The sequence below is a fragment of the Aphis gossypii genome, chromosome 2 (genome assembly GCF_020184175.1).
Source record: "Aphis gossypii isolate Hap1 chromosome 2, ASM2018417v2, whole genome shotgun sequence".
Taxonomy (NCBI): domain Eukaryota; kingdom Metazoa; phylum Arthropoda; class Insecta; order Hemiptera; family Aphididae; genus Aphis; species Aphis gossypii.
The window spans coordinates 19,931,183-19,951,902 of record NC_065531.1 but is presented as its reverse complement, the minus strand read 5'-3'; the positions used below and the strand labels follow the sequence as shown (position 1 = coordinate 19,951,902).

The 20,720-nt window shown below is 28.3% G+C and overlaps 1 protein-coding gene across 6 annotated transcripts in view; it reads left to right on the top strand.

Annotated features, from left to right (window-relative positions):
• Window positions 1–20,720, top strand: part of LOC114120522 (somatostatin receptor type 5-like) — a 184,700-nt gene that overhangs the window by 154,101 nt on the left and 9,879 nt on the right. For 5 of the 6 annotated variants that reach the window (XM_050200567.1, XM_050200565.1, XM_050200566.1 and 2 more), the window contains one exon: window positions 17,501–18,386. In XM_050200567.1, the coding sequence (XP_050056524.1) occupies window positions 17,646–18,386 (741 nt within the window). In that variant the 5' untranslated portion in view covers window positions 17,501–17,645. Of the gene's footprint in view, window positions 1–8,901; window positions 9,066–17,500; window positions 18,387–20,720 lie in introns of those variants that run through there. The other variant, XM_027982452.2, reaches the window with a different exon arrangement.

Here is a 20,720-nt window from a genome sequence, read left to right as displayed (position 1 = left end):
AATAAAAATGAAAAATATGTATTTTATTTCAGGATAATAACTTTGCTCGTATTAATCTGCCATGCACGTGGTAGACTCTTTATTCCAGTCCATTCTCACTAACGCGTATTCATTTTTCTTATGTTTCCCTCTGGAAACCATGCACATAAAAGAAAAAACAAACATTTATAAGTACTATGAAGAATAATCCAAAATATAATACTTACCTACTTAAAGAAATTGATTTTGATAAGTGGTCATGCGTTCAGACATTCCGCTTTTTTTAGATTCTGAGCGAAGCAATGAATGTTTTGGTTTTTTATTTTTGTCTCGTGGAACTTTTGAAGCTTCTATATTCAATATTGAAAGTGGTTTCAAGCTGCAAATTTGATCTATTATTGTTAATTTAAAGGTCAAAAGTAAATTTCTAATATTATTTAAAATAATCGCAAAAAAACGAAGAAAACATGACTTAACAGTTGAAAATATTAATTTATTACCCCATTTATCAAAATTTTAAATACTTATAAATTATAATAATAATAAAAAAAAAAATTTACGTATTGAAATTATAATAATATATTTCAATATAGTGCGAGTTAAATGTTAAAATAATTATAAAGTATAATATAATATATGAATATATATTATAAAATATAAAAATAAACAATGTTACATTCTTATAAATTTAAATTAAATTAAATTTTAATGGTTAGTAGGTACTCAAAATCAATATTGTGTTCGTGCACGTGTTAAAAAATATAAATTGAATTTATGCGTGTCGCATGGGTTATACTAGGTTATGTTCTTGTTTATACCATTATTGTACAGAAGTTAGTATAGTAAATTCAGCAATGTTTTCTCGTCTAGCATTTTTTCGTTCAACATTAGGGAGTAAGGGTTAATTAACGAACGGCTTTTTTTTTTTTTTTTGCTTATTTTAGCCTACACTCATTTTGTATTGTGTATTATTTTATATTTATATTATGCATGTATAAGGTCCACCCATGTACAAAAGCACTCTAATAGGCAACGCCCAACCAATGTAAATTACACTACCTCTTCACTCGGTTATGATTAATGACATTAAATGCGAATAAGTTATACTCCATGATGGAGTCGCCGTCTATTTCATTTCAAACATTTTTACGTATACAGATCTCCCTATTTGTCAAAGATTATCCTGCTATTATTCAGGCATTTTCTACGTATTTTTTATTCTACGCTTGTATACCTAAACCTTTTACAAATTATCTCTTTTATACAAGCGTATACAGAGAATACATAAATCGGCTATTCAAAACTCTTATTAACATGACGAAACACGTCCCTACAATAAATAATCATTTTTATATGCTATGTATATATGTATTCCAAATGTTAAAAGAAAACCATTTTAATTTGCATACGCATTACATTTCAATAAGTCGTTTACTATTTCAGATAATTTCATCAGCGTAACGTTTTAAAGAACTTAAAGTATATTATATTTGTATACGCTTTAAACGCTTGGAAAAAACATTAATATTAATTTTTTAGCAATCATCAATCAATTACTCGTAGTAAAACGCACATTAGGCATTGGACATAAATTGACAAGTGACGCACCAATAATTTCGGAAAAATTGCATTGTTTTTACATTATTATGTCTATGATATACATAATATTCTGCTGCAATACTGATAAATTATTATGTATATTCCTATATCAAAGTTTGTGTATAATATAAAATCTTACTATGAATGGACTTTATGTAATTCTTACAAAACTTTCATCACGGCAAAATTCAACAAAAGCTTTAATAATTACCTATTAGTTATAAGCTTCAATCGTTGCAAACTATCTTGGCAAGACTGAAATATCATTATTTTAACTCAATTAAAAAAAAGTAGGTAAGTGAATACCACACTATTGTTCATTGGTAGGTCACTATTATAGGTGTGTTAAATTTGAATTCAATGATATTTTATCATTGTATACGAAAAACGATTCTTAGCGGAAACGGTCTATCAACCTAATCTAACCTATATAACCAAGTGATGTATTTATATTTTTTTATATATCTATTAGAGTATTTTATTTTACTTTTAGTATTTTAGTGAGTTGATAAAATATTTTCTGAAAATATTATAATAATCAATTTTACTTATTAACTACTGTTTAATCTTGTTAAAAGAACTCTTTCATTTGGTAATATTATTTTACTTATTTTAACTATAGAGCGTAGAGTATGAATAAAAAAATAAATATGAATAAAAGTATTTTAATACTCAAATTTATATTATAAAAATAAAAGTAAGATAGTTTATATCTGTTCAAAGAATTTTGTTTACTCGAGCTACAAAACAAAAAAAAAAATTCTAAAATGAACAACTGGTACTTAATTGGGACTTATTTTGAGAGATTATTTCATTTCATGTAATTCTTTTGTAAATAAATTAAGTATTTTTATTAAATACAAATAAACATAAATACTTTGAATTAATGAAATGGATAGGTACCTACTATTTTCAATATAACAATAAATTCTACTTTAAAATTTAAATACATACATTTTATATCATATCATATTATATTTAATTTGATTAATTAATTATATATCAACAATAATATTTTAATTTAAACGTATTGTATTTTATATTATTTTATAAAAAATGTATGCCTTGACAAGTAATAACTTTTATCGTTATATTTTATATTGCATACTTAATTATAATAACCAAGCTTGTATCCACTTAAAAAATATATAATAATAAGTAAATTAACTCAAAGTATTAATGACTAGTAATATATAAACATAGGACTTATATGTTAAGACTTTAAGTGTAAATATATTTTTTTTTTCATGTGCAGCATTAAATTGCAACAATTCACTTTACTATACATATCCAATAATGTCATTTTTACTTTAATCAATAAAAATATTAAAAATTACAAAAGAGGAACCTTCAATATGTTTATATTACTATCCGACTTAAAATCAAAATAATTTTACAACCAAAATAAAATTATTTATATTATGTATACATATACTATAATATAGTCTATAATATTATATAAACGTATTTAATTAATATTATTCTGATTTTGCATATATATGTAACTTATGGATGCTTATGTCAATGTTTCAAAACTCTTTCCAGATTATAGCAAAAGTTACCGAATATTTGAGCAATTGTTCACGTTATTTTCAAAAGCTAATTCATAAGATAAATTATGAGAAAACTTACTAAACCGAAATTATTTAACTGACAGACGGAGGTTTTATATAATACATATTTCTGTGACTCTTTGAGGTACAAAAACCAAAGCCGTAGAAACAAAATAAATTTTGAACAATATTTCTTAAAATTCAATTTCTTCAGTCAAACTGAACATCGTATATTATTTGCTCAAATTTCTAAAGAATCGTTTACGATTTGTCTTCATCTTGCGTATGAATTACATCAATTTAAATTTCTTATTTCGTTTACCGTGCGTTTATAGTGAAATATTTATATGTATACATCAAAACTCAAAAGACCAATAAAACTATTTTTCTAAAATACAATAAATGAAAAAGAAACATTTGAATTTTGAATCCATTTTACATAAAGCTATTTATCATAAAATAACATTTTGTAAACATTACTATCACATTTAACCATGTAAGGAAATTGATTGTGTCAATTTTAACAATACCATATCAAGAAAAATAATATTATGATTCAGCAATATTATTATAATTATATTTTAAATATTATTTAATATTCATTTTTTTTAAATAATAGTTATAGTTGTATTACATCGACAATATGTGCACGACATATACAAACAAAAGTGGAGTATAATATTTTTTTAGTGTATTTTATTTTTATTTAAAAATAATTAATTTTAATTACTAAAAATAAAATTAATCCGGTAATAATCAATGAAAAAACAATTGATAAGTTATTCTTACAAGAAACGCATTTGAACGTTACAATATATAATGTATTTCGTAAATATCGGGGGTCTTAAAAATCTGATCGGTGTGTTCGATATTATTATACGATATACGCTTACCATTATTCTATCACAAAAGGCTGAATTTTAACCCTATGCTTTAAAACGGTCAAACGATCTCTTAATTAGCCTACACTCGGTCACCATAGCTATAGTTGTAATTTTTTCACTGCTTTACGTTCACTCGAGACTGTAAATTGTGGATTTAACCGAGCACGCGGTGTGGGTAGGGAAACGTGACCCGACATCGAAAGTCCGATTGCCCCTATTTATCCTCGTCCCACGCAGTTGACCCAACCCCACGACTCCCCTCTCTCTCATTCTCACTACGTTTTCGAAACATTGTGTATATATATATATATATACACGTAATCGTATACATAATGTCTCCGGTCGGTAAGTTTTATTGTGCTGCTGAAGCGGGAATGCGGGGTAGAAGAGGGAGGAAGAAATAATCTCTTTTAACCGTGACCGAGTCATGGCGGCGGACGCCGTGACGTCAACCCAGGTCTTTCCGGTAAGAGAGCTGCAGCCGCAGAAACGGTGACTTCAAAACGGTCGCCGGCAAGACGGAAAGTGGTAGTAGATGTCGGGGATAGGAAAATCCCATTTTATTACCGACCGTGCTTATGTATATATATATACTTCACCATAGAGTATTTTAAAGACCCCATATGCATTTATGAATAGGCAAAGTGAGATGGATCTGTAGAATGAGAAAAGAATATAGTGAGAGAATAAGTAATCTTTTACTCTCGTGGTCGGAAGACGCGTTATAGACTGTTAGCCATATACAATGGCTACAACGCATATACAATTGATACGAAGGGATCTGACGGTATTATAACAGACCAGCAAAATCTGCGACTCCGTTTGTCTGGCAAGAATGGAAAAAATGTACACAGACAAAGCGATACCAGAGAAATCGGTAGAAACTTAACCTCCTGATACAGGTGAAAAGGGATCAGTGCGGCATTTACGTGATACGGTCATACGGGTAACCGCATGGTATACTCTTAAGGATAAGATGTTGAAGGATTATTCTATCATAATACACTGCTATCGTACACCGGCGCTAGGATAAAAAATTTTAAGCCAGATTTTTACTTTCTTATTCCTAGTACCCTTCTATCCCAAACTTAACAAAATGACCACGATTGTAGATATTTAATTTTATAACTGTCTGGTTAAGGATTCTGTCAAGATTAAAACTATTTTAATGGAATTTTTGATTTTCATTATTGTTTATACACAATTGTAACGATTACGATATTATTATATTTTTTATTGATTACGATTTACAAATTATAATATAGATACACTGTAGCATCAACAGTGTACCACATTGTAATAGTTAAGAAGGAATCGTTTAATATTAGTTAATTGTAACATTTAAACATTAAACGTAGTTTTGTTAAAATTGAGTTCTATAAGCAAATTGCCGGTTTATGGTTTCTCAATGACTCTTTTATGATTTAAATGCTTATTATATAAAATTATGATTGTATTGCTTGTTTTATATTATTTAAAAAAAATACCTATATGCTAAAATAGAATGCCAAAACTAATATTTAATTTAAAAATATTAAAACAACATGATAATAAGTTAAACAATAGACATCTAATTAAAACTCAAAATGATAATATTTGTAAGGTTTATTTTACATTTTCAATCATTATAATAATAATAATGAATAACTCGGATCATATAAAACCGTAAATGCTTAGTCACATTATTTTAAAAACCTGCAAATTACAAATAATATCTAATAATATGTTACCTACTTAACATCACTATACACTATAAAGATAAATGTCTCCGAATTAAATATTTTGAATGAATTTTCTAGGTATAAAAATTGAATTAATTATTGTAGAGACTAAAATTAGTTCTGTAATGTAGAACATAAAATAAATGTATATATACGAAGTGAAATAGTTACGGGTACCTTGATTTTATCCTCAGTTTTAACAATAACTTTTAAGATGGTCGGAAAAGTTTTTGATGTGGCTGCCGGCGAGTCGTGGTAGTTGGACCGGAACATTACTTTGGTACCAAAATCTTTGCTAAACAGCAAAGTTTTTGGTCATGTTCAGTGTGTTTATAAATAAGGGTACTAAGAATACTGAGAAATTAAAAATTATGACAAGTACAAACCACTCAAAACTAATATATTATTTTATATATCGTACAATAATATAACATAACTATTTAAAATCTATAATAAATATATAATATCAATGAAATAATACATTTTAGTTTCATGTTGTTTTTTTTATACAAAGGTTACTAAAAATTTTGTTTTAAATTCATCTCCGCTCCGACTCCTCCATAAATCAGATAAGTAAATTATAACTTGTACTTTAAATCTTCCAAATAATCACAAATGTCTGGTATAAATATGTATCACTGCCATATGATAACTACCAAAAGTTCTAAATTCTTTTTGGATATTTAAATGATGATGTTTTGTGTTAAAAAATAGTTACTTTAGAAATTTAGTGTTCAACTCTGTAAAACACATTATTTTTCTGAAAACACTTTTCTTCTCTACTATAGCCTTATAATTGTGTTATATTTTTCATCGGATAATTTTTTTATTTATTATTTACATTTAAACCGATTAATTCTCATTAAAAATGATGTATTGCGCATTTTAAGCTATATGGACTGCTCTAATGTCGATGTAAATGTATAAAATAAATTATCTATACAAAATCTTAAACTAGCAGTAGTTTATTCCATATCAAAATCTAACTGTTTGGTACACTTTTATTGTCTTCTATGAAAACAAAATATTTTGTTATTATATGATGGACACAAACACGATTTTACCATCATTATTATATATTGTATTACATTCCAAGCAGAAATTATGTGTATTAAAATAAGAAGCTATTTTTCACTATATAAATATTACCACTTTTCAACAACAATCTATATAGCTATACAATTTATTTCATAGACGTCCTTTTACACACACACACACACACACACACATATTTAAATGACTTTAACTTGAAAGTTGTGTCCAATTATGTTGTATTGAATGATATATGTATATCACAAGAATTTTTCCAAAATATTTGCTTCAGATAACTAATGTATACAGTCTCAACAGAAAAGAGGATTTTTTTTAATTTTTTATTATTATGTAGATTGTAGGTACATAAATAAAAATAATAAGTATACAATATATTTAATCAATGTACGTACTCATAAAGTCATAAACTATTATGTAACACAATAAAGAAAATACATATTATTTTAATTTAACTCTACACTAATGCATCTAAAATGAGAAAAACATAATAAGTACTCTTTAGTAAATAATTATTTATCATCAATGCTATTTGTATTTTGTGATAATAGTATCTACCGGTAAATAACTATTGTTTTAATAGTCAAGTTTATGTATTATTAACATTATTTTATATTTATTTAATTCAATTAGGTATCTTAGGTAATTAATTATTTTTTTAAGCTAATGCAGACAATTGTACAAACTACTTCATTGAAATCACATATTTATAACTTTATAAGAATACCTAAGTATAGTAAAATAAAGTCTCAAAACAGGAACTTTTAAGTTAAATAAAATTATATATATATTAACTTAACACGAGATGATATATGTCTACGTTTTATAAACTTATACTGATACTAATGAAAAACTACAAACATTTCATCATACTCATCATAGTATTTAAAATTTAATTTTCTTTAAACAAGATTTGGAAGTACTTGTAGAATAAATAAATAACTATTGTTTAGAGTAGGTATATTACGTATATATTATTTAAAAAGTAATATGCTTTAAGTAAATATGATATTTAAAATAATATTCTTTAGACTATTTATTCTGTATAATATATATATGTATGTGTGTGTGTGTATATTGTATACTTATAAGTTATAACAACGTTAAATTATAATATAAATATAAAACCTTTTTTTTAAATTGAATTCAAATTTCAACAGCTTGATAAACAAAATAACTTTTTAATAACATAGTTAATAATAATAACATGTAATACATATAATAAAAATTATATAGATATTTGTTTAAATGTACTGACAATAGTAACACAAATAACAGTATAGTTATCAAATAGATTATTACTGTATTTCTATCCAATGAATTAAGAATATAAAAACATACCATACACGAATATGCTAAGTTTAATAAAAATCTATTTATTTTTTCGATATATATATGAATTTCAACTGCATATAATATTATTAATCGTAACTATATTATCTTCAAAACAAAAATTATGTACCAAACGTAATAATATAATAATTTATATTACTGTCAGACTAATGGCAAAAGTTGTCGAGGTTATATTTCTTTAATATAAAATTTAAAAAGGAATAATTTAAGTGTTTTGTCGCTTTGAAACGTACACAAAACTAATTCGTTAAAAAAAATATTTTTTTTCCTGTAAAGTCTTCCGAATTACACTTCTCCGTATTTTGCACATACAATACAAACTATATTATGTTGTTTTAAGGACTGTTGAATGATTTTTTGACGACCCCGTGTCATTATCATAACAACCACGAAATAATAATATTAAACATAAAATACATTATACAGGGTGACCCGCCAGAGATGGTTTGACTTATTCAAAATGGGACGATGACAGAGTATGCATTACGTTAATATACTTAAAATATAATTCTAAAAACAACATCGTGGAGTATCCTGTACATTGGTATTCATATTATTTTGGGGTGTGTGTGTCTGTGTGTGTATGCGTCTGCACACTATCGCTACATTCTGCAACCGTATATATGTATTTTTTTCAATCTGTCAAGTTTTACAACCCAAAAAAAAAAAAGGTAGTCGGAAATGTTTTTTGCGATATTTTTTCCTCTCGCCTCAATCGACCATTTTGGCACGATTTATTTCGTTTTAAATCCACGCGGCGGGGGCAGGCATATCGTAGCCAGTTGCCAAACGTTCGGGAATGATTCCAAACGGTAAGGAAAAAATAGTCGGCACAATATCGTACATACGCGTACCGCACACCTGTTTACTATTTCGCGCGTATGAACAGGCAATGCTGGTGGTCCGCGGACACACTAGATCCTACCGTAAGTAATAATAATATAAAATAATAATAGTATACGAATGTCACGATTTTTCCCGTTACTTCTATTAATACGTACGATTTATAATGTTTAACAAGTGTACTAATATATTAAATCAATGGTTCACAACCTTTTTTCGAGACATTACACTAACTTAAATCCAAATAAATGATGACACACAATTATAACCTATTCGTTAAGAACGAAAATCATTAAAAATAACAAAAAAATCCAACGAAAATGATGTCAACATCGCAGTTCTTTGAGTGATACCGGTTGAGAACCACGGTACTAAATAATAGTAAATGAGTCGCACAATACCGAAATCGCATAGGTAGGTACAAGAAATGATGTATACCTACAGCAATATAATAATAATTATAATAATTGTGTTACTGAAGCTTTCAGCACATGTAGTTTTCTCTTGGTCACCTGCGGCACACTCTTTTTGATGAAAAAAAAATTTAATCTATAACAAATTGTTATTAACAATATAACACACTATCACTTTTGTTTTGTTTTAAGACTTTTGTGTTGAGAAATAAAAACATTTATATATTTTTCATGTATGACCAAAAAATCTGATAGTTTTAAAACTAGATAATCATCCCCTGTGAAAAATATCATCGGGACATGGTTAAAACAATAACTTACATAATTCCATAAATACTTAATATAAATTTGTCTTTTGTTTTTGCCTTAATTAATGCGCCTGATACGGTTCGATTAGTCTCATTAAAAAGTTTATTGCCTTTGGCTATACGATAATCCGTATTTTTTAATAAAAGAATTTGATTTTACGCTAATTGTATGATATTTCTAAATCAGATAAGCTAATAAAACTTCACTGCATTTCTCATCCCGTAATATTTAAATTGTAATCAAATTTCATATCATAGATATTTATATTTTATGAATAGATAATTATAAATTAAAATGTTTTTTTATGTTATAAAATTTCAATCAATTTAATTTTGATGATATTTAAGTGATTTAAATTAAGAAAATTATAATTTTTTGTTTTTAACCATGTACACTATACATATAATATGATAACTTTTATATTCGTATTATCATCGATTCTTAGTTTATCAAAGCACCTAAATTATTTGCTACAAAATATGTATCTTAATACTCTAACTTTCTTCAGTAGATACCTGCAATATAAAGGTATGCCTAATGACAAATTGAAATCGACTGTGAAGCAATGCATAAATAAGACATACAACGAATAATAGATATACAATAATATGAAGAATTAGTAACTATACAGTAGGTACATTTATTGTTTTATAATTAAACGTTTAAAAAAAGTTCCTGCTTCATGCGCAGTATATTTTATGTATCTAATACTTTTGAAATAATTGTAAATTTATATTTTTAGTATGAAATTAATATTTATTTTTATTTTGCTGACACATCCACTGTGCTATAAATTTCTATAAATTAAGTTATTAAAATCTTAGTTCACTTGCTTTAACATTTATTTTTTTACCAAGATATCTAATTAGAACCTATATTTTTGCAGTTGGCCGAGTTCCTATTTCGGTGTTTTATATACCTCTTAAGAAAAATTCGTCCTCTTTATCACATCTATAGACAGCTTTATTCTTCGTAATTGGTAAAAGGACAGACTCATACATAAAAACGAATAATATAAATTAATCAACTTAACTGCCACTCTAGATGTCACTACTAAGTACTTCACTTATTCTCTCAGTATTCTTAATATCTTGTATAGTAAAAAAAAATTTTAATATACAATAATAAAGTTAGACGTTGATAAGTACTTATTTGAACAAAACAAAAGGAAACTGTTTCGGATAAGTTTTATTTATTTAGATGTATTTGAGTATACAAGACAAATAAAATTTGCTTTAATTAGATAGTTAAGTCCAATAGTACTAATCAATAATGATGCGATAACACGGAAACTATAATTATCGAACAAACAAGCTAAAAAGTATATATACGTACGTCGTACACGTATTCGTTATAATTTATTCATCGAATAAATATTAAGCTCAAACAGTCTTCATATTACCTATGATATAATATAAAATATTAACCACCACATTTATGGTTAGGTTTGTGAATCACAAAAATGCTAACCACTAATTCTTATCATATAATCGAACATTTAAATCTATAACAGTGAGTAACGTATGCTTAATAAATAATATAAAACACATCATAATGTATAATACATTAAGCAGGTACCTTCAGAAAAATCTTTTCATACATTATATTTTTTTTAAATCCAAACACTACTAATTATAGTTTACAAATTGAATAGGATACAAATTTTCTAACTCCAAAACTGATTATTATTCTAAAACATATTATAAAATATCATACTATATAATATCCTCATTATTCACCAGCTTCATGGTTATAAACATAATTGTCAGTATAAAATACCTATGATGACAATAAAAATCATTCAAATTTTCGGGCGTATGGTGATATTTATTTAAATTTATTTGTTGAACTTAAATTAGTATCCGAAAAAAATTACCAGAATTTTATTATTATTTCAAGTCACTGACGGTGCATTACCATTACTTGAAATATAATTGAGATGATAACGTTACACATTATACAATTTATTTATTGAAAATTTGTGTATTAGAAAAAGCGTTTACAAAATATCAACAGTTATTATTTTTAAATATTAAATTCAATCAAGAACATTATCAAATAGAATATAATATTATTATTTATTATCAATGGGAGTGTGTTTCCGATTTCGAACATACTACATAGACATTTATTTATATAATATATAAACAACCAAATATCGAGATTTAATTAAGCGTTTCGTTTACACGAAAGAAACGTTCCAATAAAAACGGGAAAACAATTTATGGCCATTTATTCGGATACAGCGTATTTTTTTTGAACATTATACCGTTAGATAATACTATTATCGGCAGCAAAACTTGATGTATTTTATTTCCGTTAACATTTCAAACTAACAATATCAACCATTCAAACATCACAATAAATTATCCAGAACTTCAAATAAAAAGCAATAACAGTATTCTGTCTCCAGTTTTTTTTATATATTATATAGTTTAATACATTTTCTATACACCTCTCTCCTCCCTTGTAATGCACTTATACTCTAACCACATTTGACCAGCACATTTTATATAATCCACATATATATGTTTTATTTATAAAATAAAAAACGTATATATTCATTTCTTCTGCGACTTACGGGCAGTGTAAATGTTTCTTGCGGAATTTTTATGGCTTTGATATGGTTATATCTTTTTCTAAAAATGTCAAAATTAATTCAACAATTTCATAGATACTATACTTTTCAAAACTTTAAAATCAAAAATGCTGATGGATTATACCAAATTGAATCCATGACTTTGATCTAAAACTCAAACAATAGTTAGTGAAACTAAATTGAATTCATTTTATTTTGATTAGCCCGCAATCAACCCGGAATGTATTCAAGTCCCAAGGGCATCAATTGAGTAAAATTTTTAAACTCTACAAAAACAATGTTAACTTTATACTTAAACCGTTGTCATATAGGTAGGTACTATTATTTAATTAATTTCTATTTACATTATAAAAAAAACAATTAATTTGAACTTTAATATAAAGTACAGGAATTTAAATGTATTAGGTTTTACAAGCAACCTTTAATTTTAATAGTATGGTTTTTATTTTTACTAGTTTAACTTTTTATTAAGAATACCTACTAGCTATAGCACATGACTTAAAGTTTTTATTATATGTGTTAGTTACGTGTATAAATCTATGAAAATAAAATTATGCTTCACTTCTTTTTTTCATTATGGTATTAATGCATTGTTAACGATTTTAAATACCTCTAAAATATATCATCATAATAATTATTCTTGGAAAAAGTTTTTTTTTGGACTATTTCTTTCTGATATATTGAAATACTTTTATTCGTTATTACTATACAGCTTAATGTCGTGCGTTTTAAATTTTATAACAATATGACTTAATCAGTTTAAAAAAACCTGTTTTCAATTTTAAAATTAATTATCCTTGGCCATCATAACATAAAATATATACGCTAATTAATCAAAATGTTTAGAATACGAAGATTCAATCAAAAACTATACTAAACCGTATAAAGAATATCATTAAGTTGTATTGTTCAATAAAATGACAATAAAAATCACAATATTTAATATAATCAAAGTCGCATTTTCGATTCAAGAAAGTTCGTATAAAATTTAAACCTATATAATGAGATAAGCTCACACAAATTGTATTTCACTCTTAAATTCAATTTTATTGTCAACATTTTAATACCATAAATACTGATGTTTGTATGTTGTATCTATATAGTCATATACTATATAGGATAGAGATTGTTTTTAGACATAAAAGCAGGATATTCCGATGCTCTGTTGGACTTGATTTTGTTAACCTTAAAATAAAATGTTAAAATATCAAAACAATGCCTTTAATTACCATTTTTAATTCATATTATATACATTATACGATGTGACTTTGTTTCTATCAATAGTGAGTATCACATATCGTAATAAAAGATATTAAATAAAGCAACACTTTTGTATAAGCATACTTATTTAACAGATATTGCATGGTAAAACAGAATATTCATAACGTTGTAGAAAGTCTAAAAAGTTCTTTGAATAAAATGTTACTCATTTAGTATTATCCTTCTGCTATAATCAAAACACTTTCTGTAGAACTGTTTTCATGTATTATATCTCAATGTTTATAATTGATGTTAGCATTAATTTTAAATTCTTGTTTTCTTTTATACATAATATCAGTGCCAAAACATTATAACGAACATTATTTTGTCATAATTCATATACTACGAGTATACGTACTTCCATTACATGTCTGTGCCTTTATAAGCCATTGAAATTTTTTATTTTTTTCTGATGCCATTTAGATAGACGATTTGATTTGAATACTGCTTCGAATTGCGATCGACAAATCACAACCTAGATGTTAACCTAGATAATATTCAAAAATAAATAAATTAATTTTTGTCGCATAATATAATATTATGAAACTATACTTAATTTATTTAGGATAATTTGGAGAGTAATAAATTTTACTAGCTATATGAAACATGTGTATTATGATTCCTAATACCCAATACTTATATGATGCAATCATGAATTAAAAAGGAGGTATAATGTATAAAATAAATCATAAAAAAACTCGCGTCATGAACTCGAACATATATTATAAGTACAGCAGAATTTTTTTAACATAAAACTCATCGTGAACTTAACATAGTTTAAATTTAAGGATTATTATCTACTCATATATTATTTTTAACCAGTACACACTTTATAGATGGTAGGTACTAATACATTTTAATATTGTGTCTGCAACCGACGTTCATCTTATAAGCTTATTCTAAGTGCAGTATTTTTTATTTAATATTTCGATATATAGCATAAACTTAATTACCATAGTGCACTTTAATTTTTAATATAAAAACTCATACCACATACGGAGTTATAGTTAAAACTTTATTGCTTATTGTAATGTGGGTCGAATTTCCAACATAAAGTAATATTGTAACTATATTTATTTGGCACGTATACCGTAGTAGACGCATACAAGTAATCGAAGTTTAATTTATGATTTATACTAAATAAATCAACTTGTAATTACTTTCGTAATGAAAATGGTCTTAAAATTAATACAATTCTAGAGAGAATTTATATATAGATACTATACATTTTTGTATGATGGTTGCTGGATTAAAACCACAGCTGCAAAATATTCGTAAAAATATTATTTTTGTAAAATGTATCAACACTAGAATATGTGCAGTATTATTTATATTGGACTTAAGAATCATAATGATTATTAGCTATTTGGTGTGTAAACACTCGAAAGGAGCAATATTATCCCATTGCTTTATTTTTTTAAATATATAATGATAGTAAACTGAATAATAAGAATAATTACTAGTATTACTATTATATAATTTAGATACTTAATTATTGCAATACTTTATATTTTAAACATTATATGATACAATATTATAAATACTATTGTGACTTGGTGAGGTGACATTCAGAGAAAAAGATAAGTTAACAACGCTGTAAAACAAAAAATAAATGTTATTTTAAAATGTAATCGCTAAACAAACACGTGTTAACTTTTAAATCCACGCATGATATTTAAGTTAAAATTAATTTCCCGTTAACAGAACTGTGAATATTTTTAGCTCTAACACCACTAAACGAAATAATCGTTAGTTTTAACTGGTAACAAAACTTTAAAAAAAAGTTTCTGTTCCATAAGCATGACCACGGTGAAACGGTCCTAAACTGTTCTAAATTATCAGTTAAGGTAAAAACTATTAAAAGGTATACAAATAATAGTTTTGTATAAAAAATAACACCCATTTTATTATTTTTTAAACTCCTGCAGTATAATATATGTGACAGATCCATCGACCAGTCACTGTTGATGACATGATGATTAGTTTCGATGGTTTTAAATTATACGTAATCGAATATTATGTAAAAACAGATTTCTATCCAATACAATCGCATACTACTGACTTAAGCTTTCGAAACATAAAACTCGTGAGTAGTAAATATACGGCACGCATTCGTATAGCGATCTCCTCGAATAATTGTATGGAAAACTGTTATTTACGATATATTATAACTACCGATATTTCTGGAATATTACGAAAATCCCAGTACAACGTACTTGTTTAGTGTGTTTATCATAATTTCAGCTTTTAAACATTCATAATTCTCTTAAAAAATTTTAAAAATTGTAGGGTTAATATAATTATTATGTTTATACGCTAATTATGCCAACACATAAATTGGTTTACACACAAGACATTAAATGAAAGCAATTAAACCTATGCATTCGCGAGTACTTAGGCAATTGGTGAATGAGGAGTAGAAGATAATGGATAATCCATCAAGTAATCAAAGAAAAATAGTAAACAGTCTTCGGAAATTCGAAAGAACCTAATTTATTGTACAATAAAACATACACTTTTTATAGGGCTATTCGTTTTTTTTTTTCATTAGGTGCACTATTTGGTTCCCATTTTATCCATACTTAACATATTATAATAATTATTACGAATTATTTTTAAAACGTTTTAATCTTAAAATCTTGAGACGTAGAGACTGTGTACTTTGTGAATTGCTATATTCTTTAATGATTTCTCGGAACGTTTAAAAAGTTTCCCATAATGACGACAATGACGACATGCCGTTCAAAACCAATATTTGCATACTATTATATAAAAAGCCTTTCCGAGTATAATAATCGGTTAACTATGAAGGCGACTGAAGTAGAGAGACCGATCAAATTCAATAGACGTTTTTAGCCCCCCATTGGCATTCAAACCAAGTCCTTGCAAAAAAAAAATGTGTCATGCGTTCAATGTGTATAATAATTAATAATTATGGTGTAATGTAAATTATTGTGTGAAATACAATATATCATTTTTTTTATGTTTCGGATGTTCATGTGAATATTGGTTATTATAGTTTTCAATGAAACGATTGTAGCGATGACGTGTAAAATGTAATAATTGATTATTTTTCTTGTACGAGAAAAATTAAAACGTAGATACATATATAATTTCAACCAAAATAAATTCAGAGATAGCTACACTAAACTTAGAAAGATAATAAAATCAACGGTACATCATACAGACATAATATTATACAATATGACGTATTGAATCGTATGCTTGCAGCAGAATAAAAAATGTATCCATATTTAATTATTTACAATAATTTACTTTTGAGAATAATTTTTAAACGACTCTAAAGGCTTCTTGACTCTACAGCTTAATTAGAACTTTGATTTTCTATAAGACCCTACTGTATAATAATACAGCCCTTGTAACCAATAAACTTTAGTTACGTCCACGGGAATCATAACTCAATTTGTGCACCTTTGCTACCCCGCTCGGCAGTGGAACATTGGTCACAAAACAATCACTAACTACAACCACTCTCTAGGCGTGCCTATAGGTCGTCCTAAGATCAAACGGAATAATGTTATACTGTACTCAAAATTCTGAGTGCGCTGAAAACTATAATAAAATGATTGTTGTCGACAAAACTAAAAACTATAATAGGTAGTTTTGTATTTCATATAAATATTAATATTATCCGTGCATGCACGTCTTATACGTTATGTTGGCGACCCTTAAACATTAGTTGACGACCGCTAAAGACCCTCCGGGTCGAAAAAATCGGATTTAAAAGACACACACTGTCTTCGAATTTCGTCACGATCGCTGTTTCCCATCCACATATTTACGAACCTGAGCCTCTTCCCGACCCATTTACAGACCTCCGCCCCCTATAAATAAAGCACGTGTAAAAGTTTTGGTGACTTGACGCATTCGTTAATAACGGTTTTTTTTTTCTGTTTTTGCTCTGTTTCACGCGCAGGAAAACGACAACGGCGACGACAATAATGTGACGGCGACCGTGTGTATACGACTACTGCTAACGTGGTGACAACGAAGGTGGCGGCGACTGACGACGGGACACTAACCCGCCGGACACGACGCGCGCGCCGAGTCGACTATAACTGATGGACTTCCCGTTAGCCATGCCTCTGACCACCGTCTGGCCAACGGGCGCCGCCGCCGGTGGGTACAACGGCACCGACATGGGCCCGTACGGCAACGGCACCGGCGACAGGGACGCGCTGTACTGCGACGACACGTCCGGGCACGAGTCGTCGCTGTACCTGATATCCAAGATCCTGTACGTGATCGTGTGCGTGATCGGTCTGGTGGGCAACACGCTGGTCATATACGTGGTGATCCGGTTCTCCAAGATGCAGACGGTGACCAACATGTACATCGTGAACCTGGCCATCGCCGACGAGTGTTTCCTGATCGGCATACCGTTCCTGATCGTCACCATGTCCATGGAGTTCTGGCCGTTCGGCAACGTCATGTGCAAGGTGTACATGACCACCACCAGCGTCAACCAGTTCACCAGCAGCATATTCCTGATGATCATGAGCGCCGACCGGTACATAGCCATATGCCATCCGATATCGTCGTCCAAGGTGCGCACCGCGTACGTGTCCAAGATCGTGTCGGTGACCGCGTGGACGTTCAGCATCATACTGATGATACCGGTCATCATGTACGCCAACACGATGGACAAGGGCAACGTCAAGAGCTGCAACATCATATGGCCGGAGAACGAGCTGTTCAGCGGGCAGACAGCGTTCACGCTCTACTCGTTCGTGCTCGGGTTCGCCATTCCGCTCATGCTCATATTCGTCTTCTACATACTGGTCATTAGGAAGCTGCAAACGGTCCGTATAAACATATTATATTATCATATAAATAGTTTATTTTATTTTTAAGTACGATTACCGTAATAATTTAAATACCTATATAATATATAGTAGACCAACTGATGAAAAAAACATATATTATATGTAAACTCTGGCGAGAGAGGTCTTGCCGAGGGTGCGTGGATTAAATTATTATAGATATTAGATACAGTATATTATAATACAAAACAAATTATATTTTTACTATTTTTCATCGTTATTATTTACTAAGATTTTATTTTTTTTCTAAAGAATTTCGGTGTTTAGATTCAATTTCAATTACCGAATAATATTATTTACATCGAGTACCTATATTATGCTATTGATATACGCGCCAATGTTATAATGCGGTCGTTTATAATAACTGTATCTACATTTTTTTAAAAAATTGTCATCGATCTAATAATTCATAAATGTAATTTTAAAAACCACACATATCTTAGTATAAACGTTACCAAACACACACACTGGCGTGGCTTATCATGATTTAATTATACCCATATATTTATATTATACGATTTTAACCTATGCAACGCGCATTATTATGATGTATTGATGATAGGTATTTTATCATGAAATCGACATAAGACTCGTTTTTATGTAAGTAAAACACACATATTGCAAACTGCAGTGGAATATTGCAGGAAAGTATAGTCTCACGATTATAAAAGCGACTATATGACGTTGTTCATTTTTCGCGAAACAAATTTTCCCACGTCGCCGTTGCGAGTACAGTATATTATATTACACATACGACTTTCCGCAGTCGTTATACACGCACAGTAATAGAGTTTTCGCACCACCGCTTTTGCATGTTTTCGGTGCAAATACACGCGTACAGCAGTATAATAATTGAGTCAAAACCTCTACGTGCGTTTACGTCGAAAACATTATAATTTAATACTCACGAGATTTCGCGAACGTAGGTACAATAATAATAAGATCACGAAAAACACACTTCGAGACGAAAAATGTCGTAAGCGCGTGTTTGCGGATTAACTGTAGGTACTTATAGTTCTTTACCACCTCCAGAAATATAAGAATTTCGTATACATTATTGCATTATTATTATGATATCGCGTAGTCATAATAATAATAATATGACATAACCACCCCACCCGTCCACACAATATATTTGCATTCTGCAGCCACATTAAGTAAGAAATGGCGTGTGTATATCATGCACAATATTCCGGACGAGAAAAAGTTATTATGGCTTCGATAAAATTAACAAAATCACGATCCATCGGTTTTGGATGTATTCCAGTACTATTGTATGTAATATAATGATAATATTATATTGTAGCGATAATGATAGTCTAATGTACATATGAATATATGATAATATAGTATATATCTAATATCGATCGTATTTCTTATTGAATTTAAATCAGAAATTTATTTTTCTCTAAAGTAGTGATATGGTGTAATGAGTAATGACTAATGAAAAGTTATTCATAGCAAGGGAATAGTGTATGGTTTCATAACTTTTAAACATGTTTCATCGAAGATTAACGCTTTTTCGGAGAGTCAAAAGTTTCATTACACGCCACTCTATATAAACAATAAATTATACTTCAGATCATATCAAATTCTCCAGATGTTTCAAAAAGTAAAAGTAAAAGAGACTACGGATTTTAGGCACTCGTCTCAGTTCACTCACCCCATCAGTGCAGTATAATAGGTATGTAACTATATTATGGTTTGAAAACAATGATAAATTATTACGTTTAAAAAAAACTTCGCTTTTAGAATTTTCTTCAAAACTGTGATTTCTGCTCGCATTATTTCTTAACACGTCAACAATTGACGAAAACTTTTCGACATGATAAAAAAAAAACCAACACTATTGTTGTTAGACCTGCAATAGATACCTATACGCGTTTCCCACTCCGCTCGAAATCCATAAAATATGCAAATAAAAACATCGGTTTTTATTGTACGCGTTAGTATGTTGCACCCGCCGTTACGACAGAGCTTGTTAATATAAAATATAACCATAGGTATATTATATTGGCCGTACGTGTGACGTGATTATGCTGTAATTCAACATTCAAACATTACACGGTGAAATGGTTTAAAAAAATAAGTTACACGTGCCGAATACTGTACACAGTACGCCTATCGCGTTTTACTCAAATACATAATATATATGCCAATTTATATTGTGATTCACCGATATATTATATTAAAGCGTATAATTACGTAGATAAACAAGTGCGTAAAATATAAATCAAATCACGACCACGTCCGATATAAAACCCAACAAAATTGCGGTACGCGTTGCAGCAGCAGGACATTCATATGTCACCT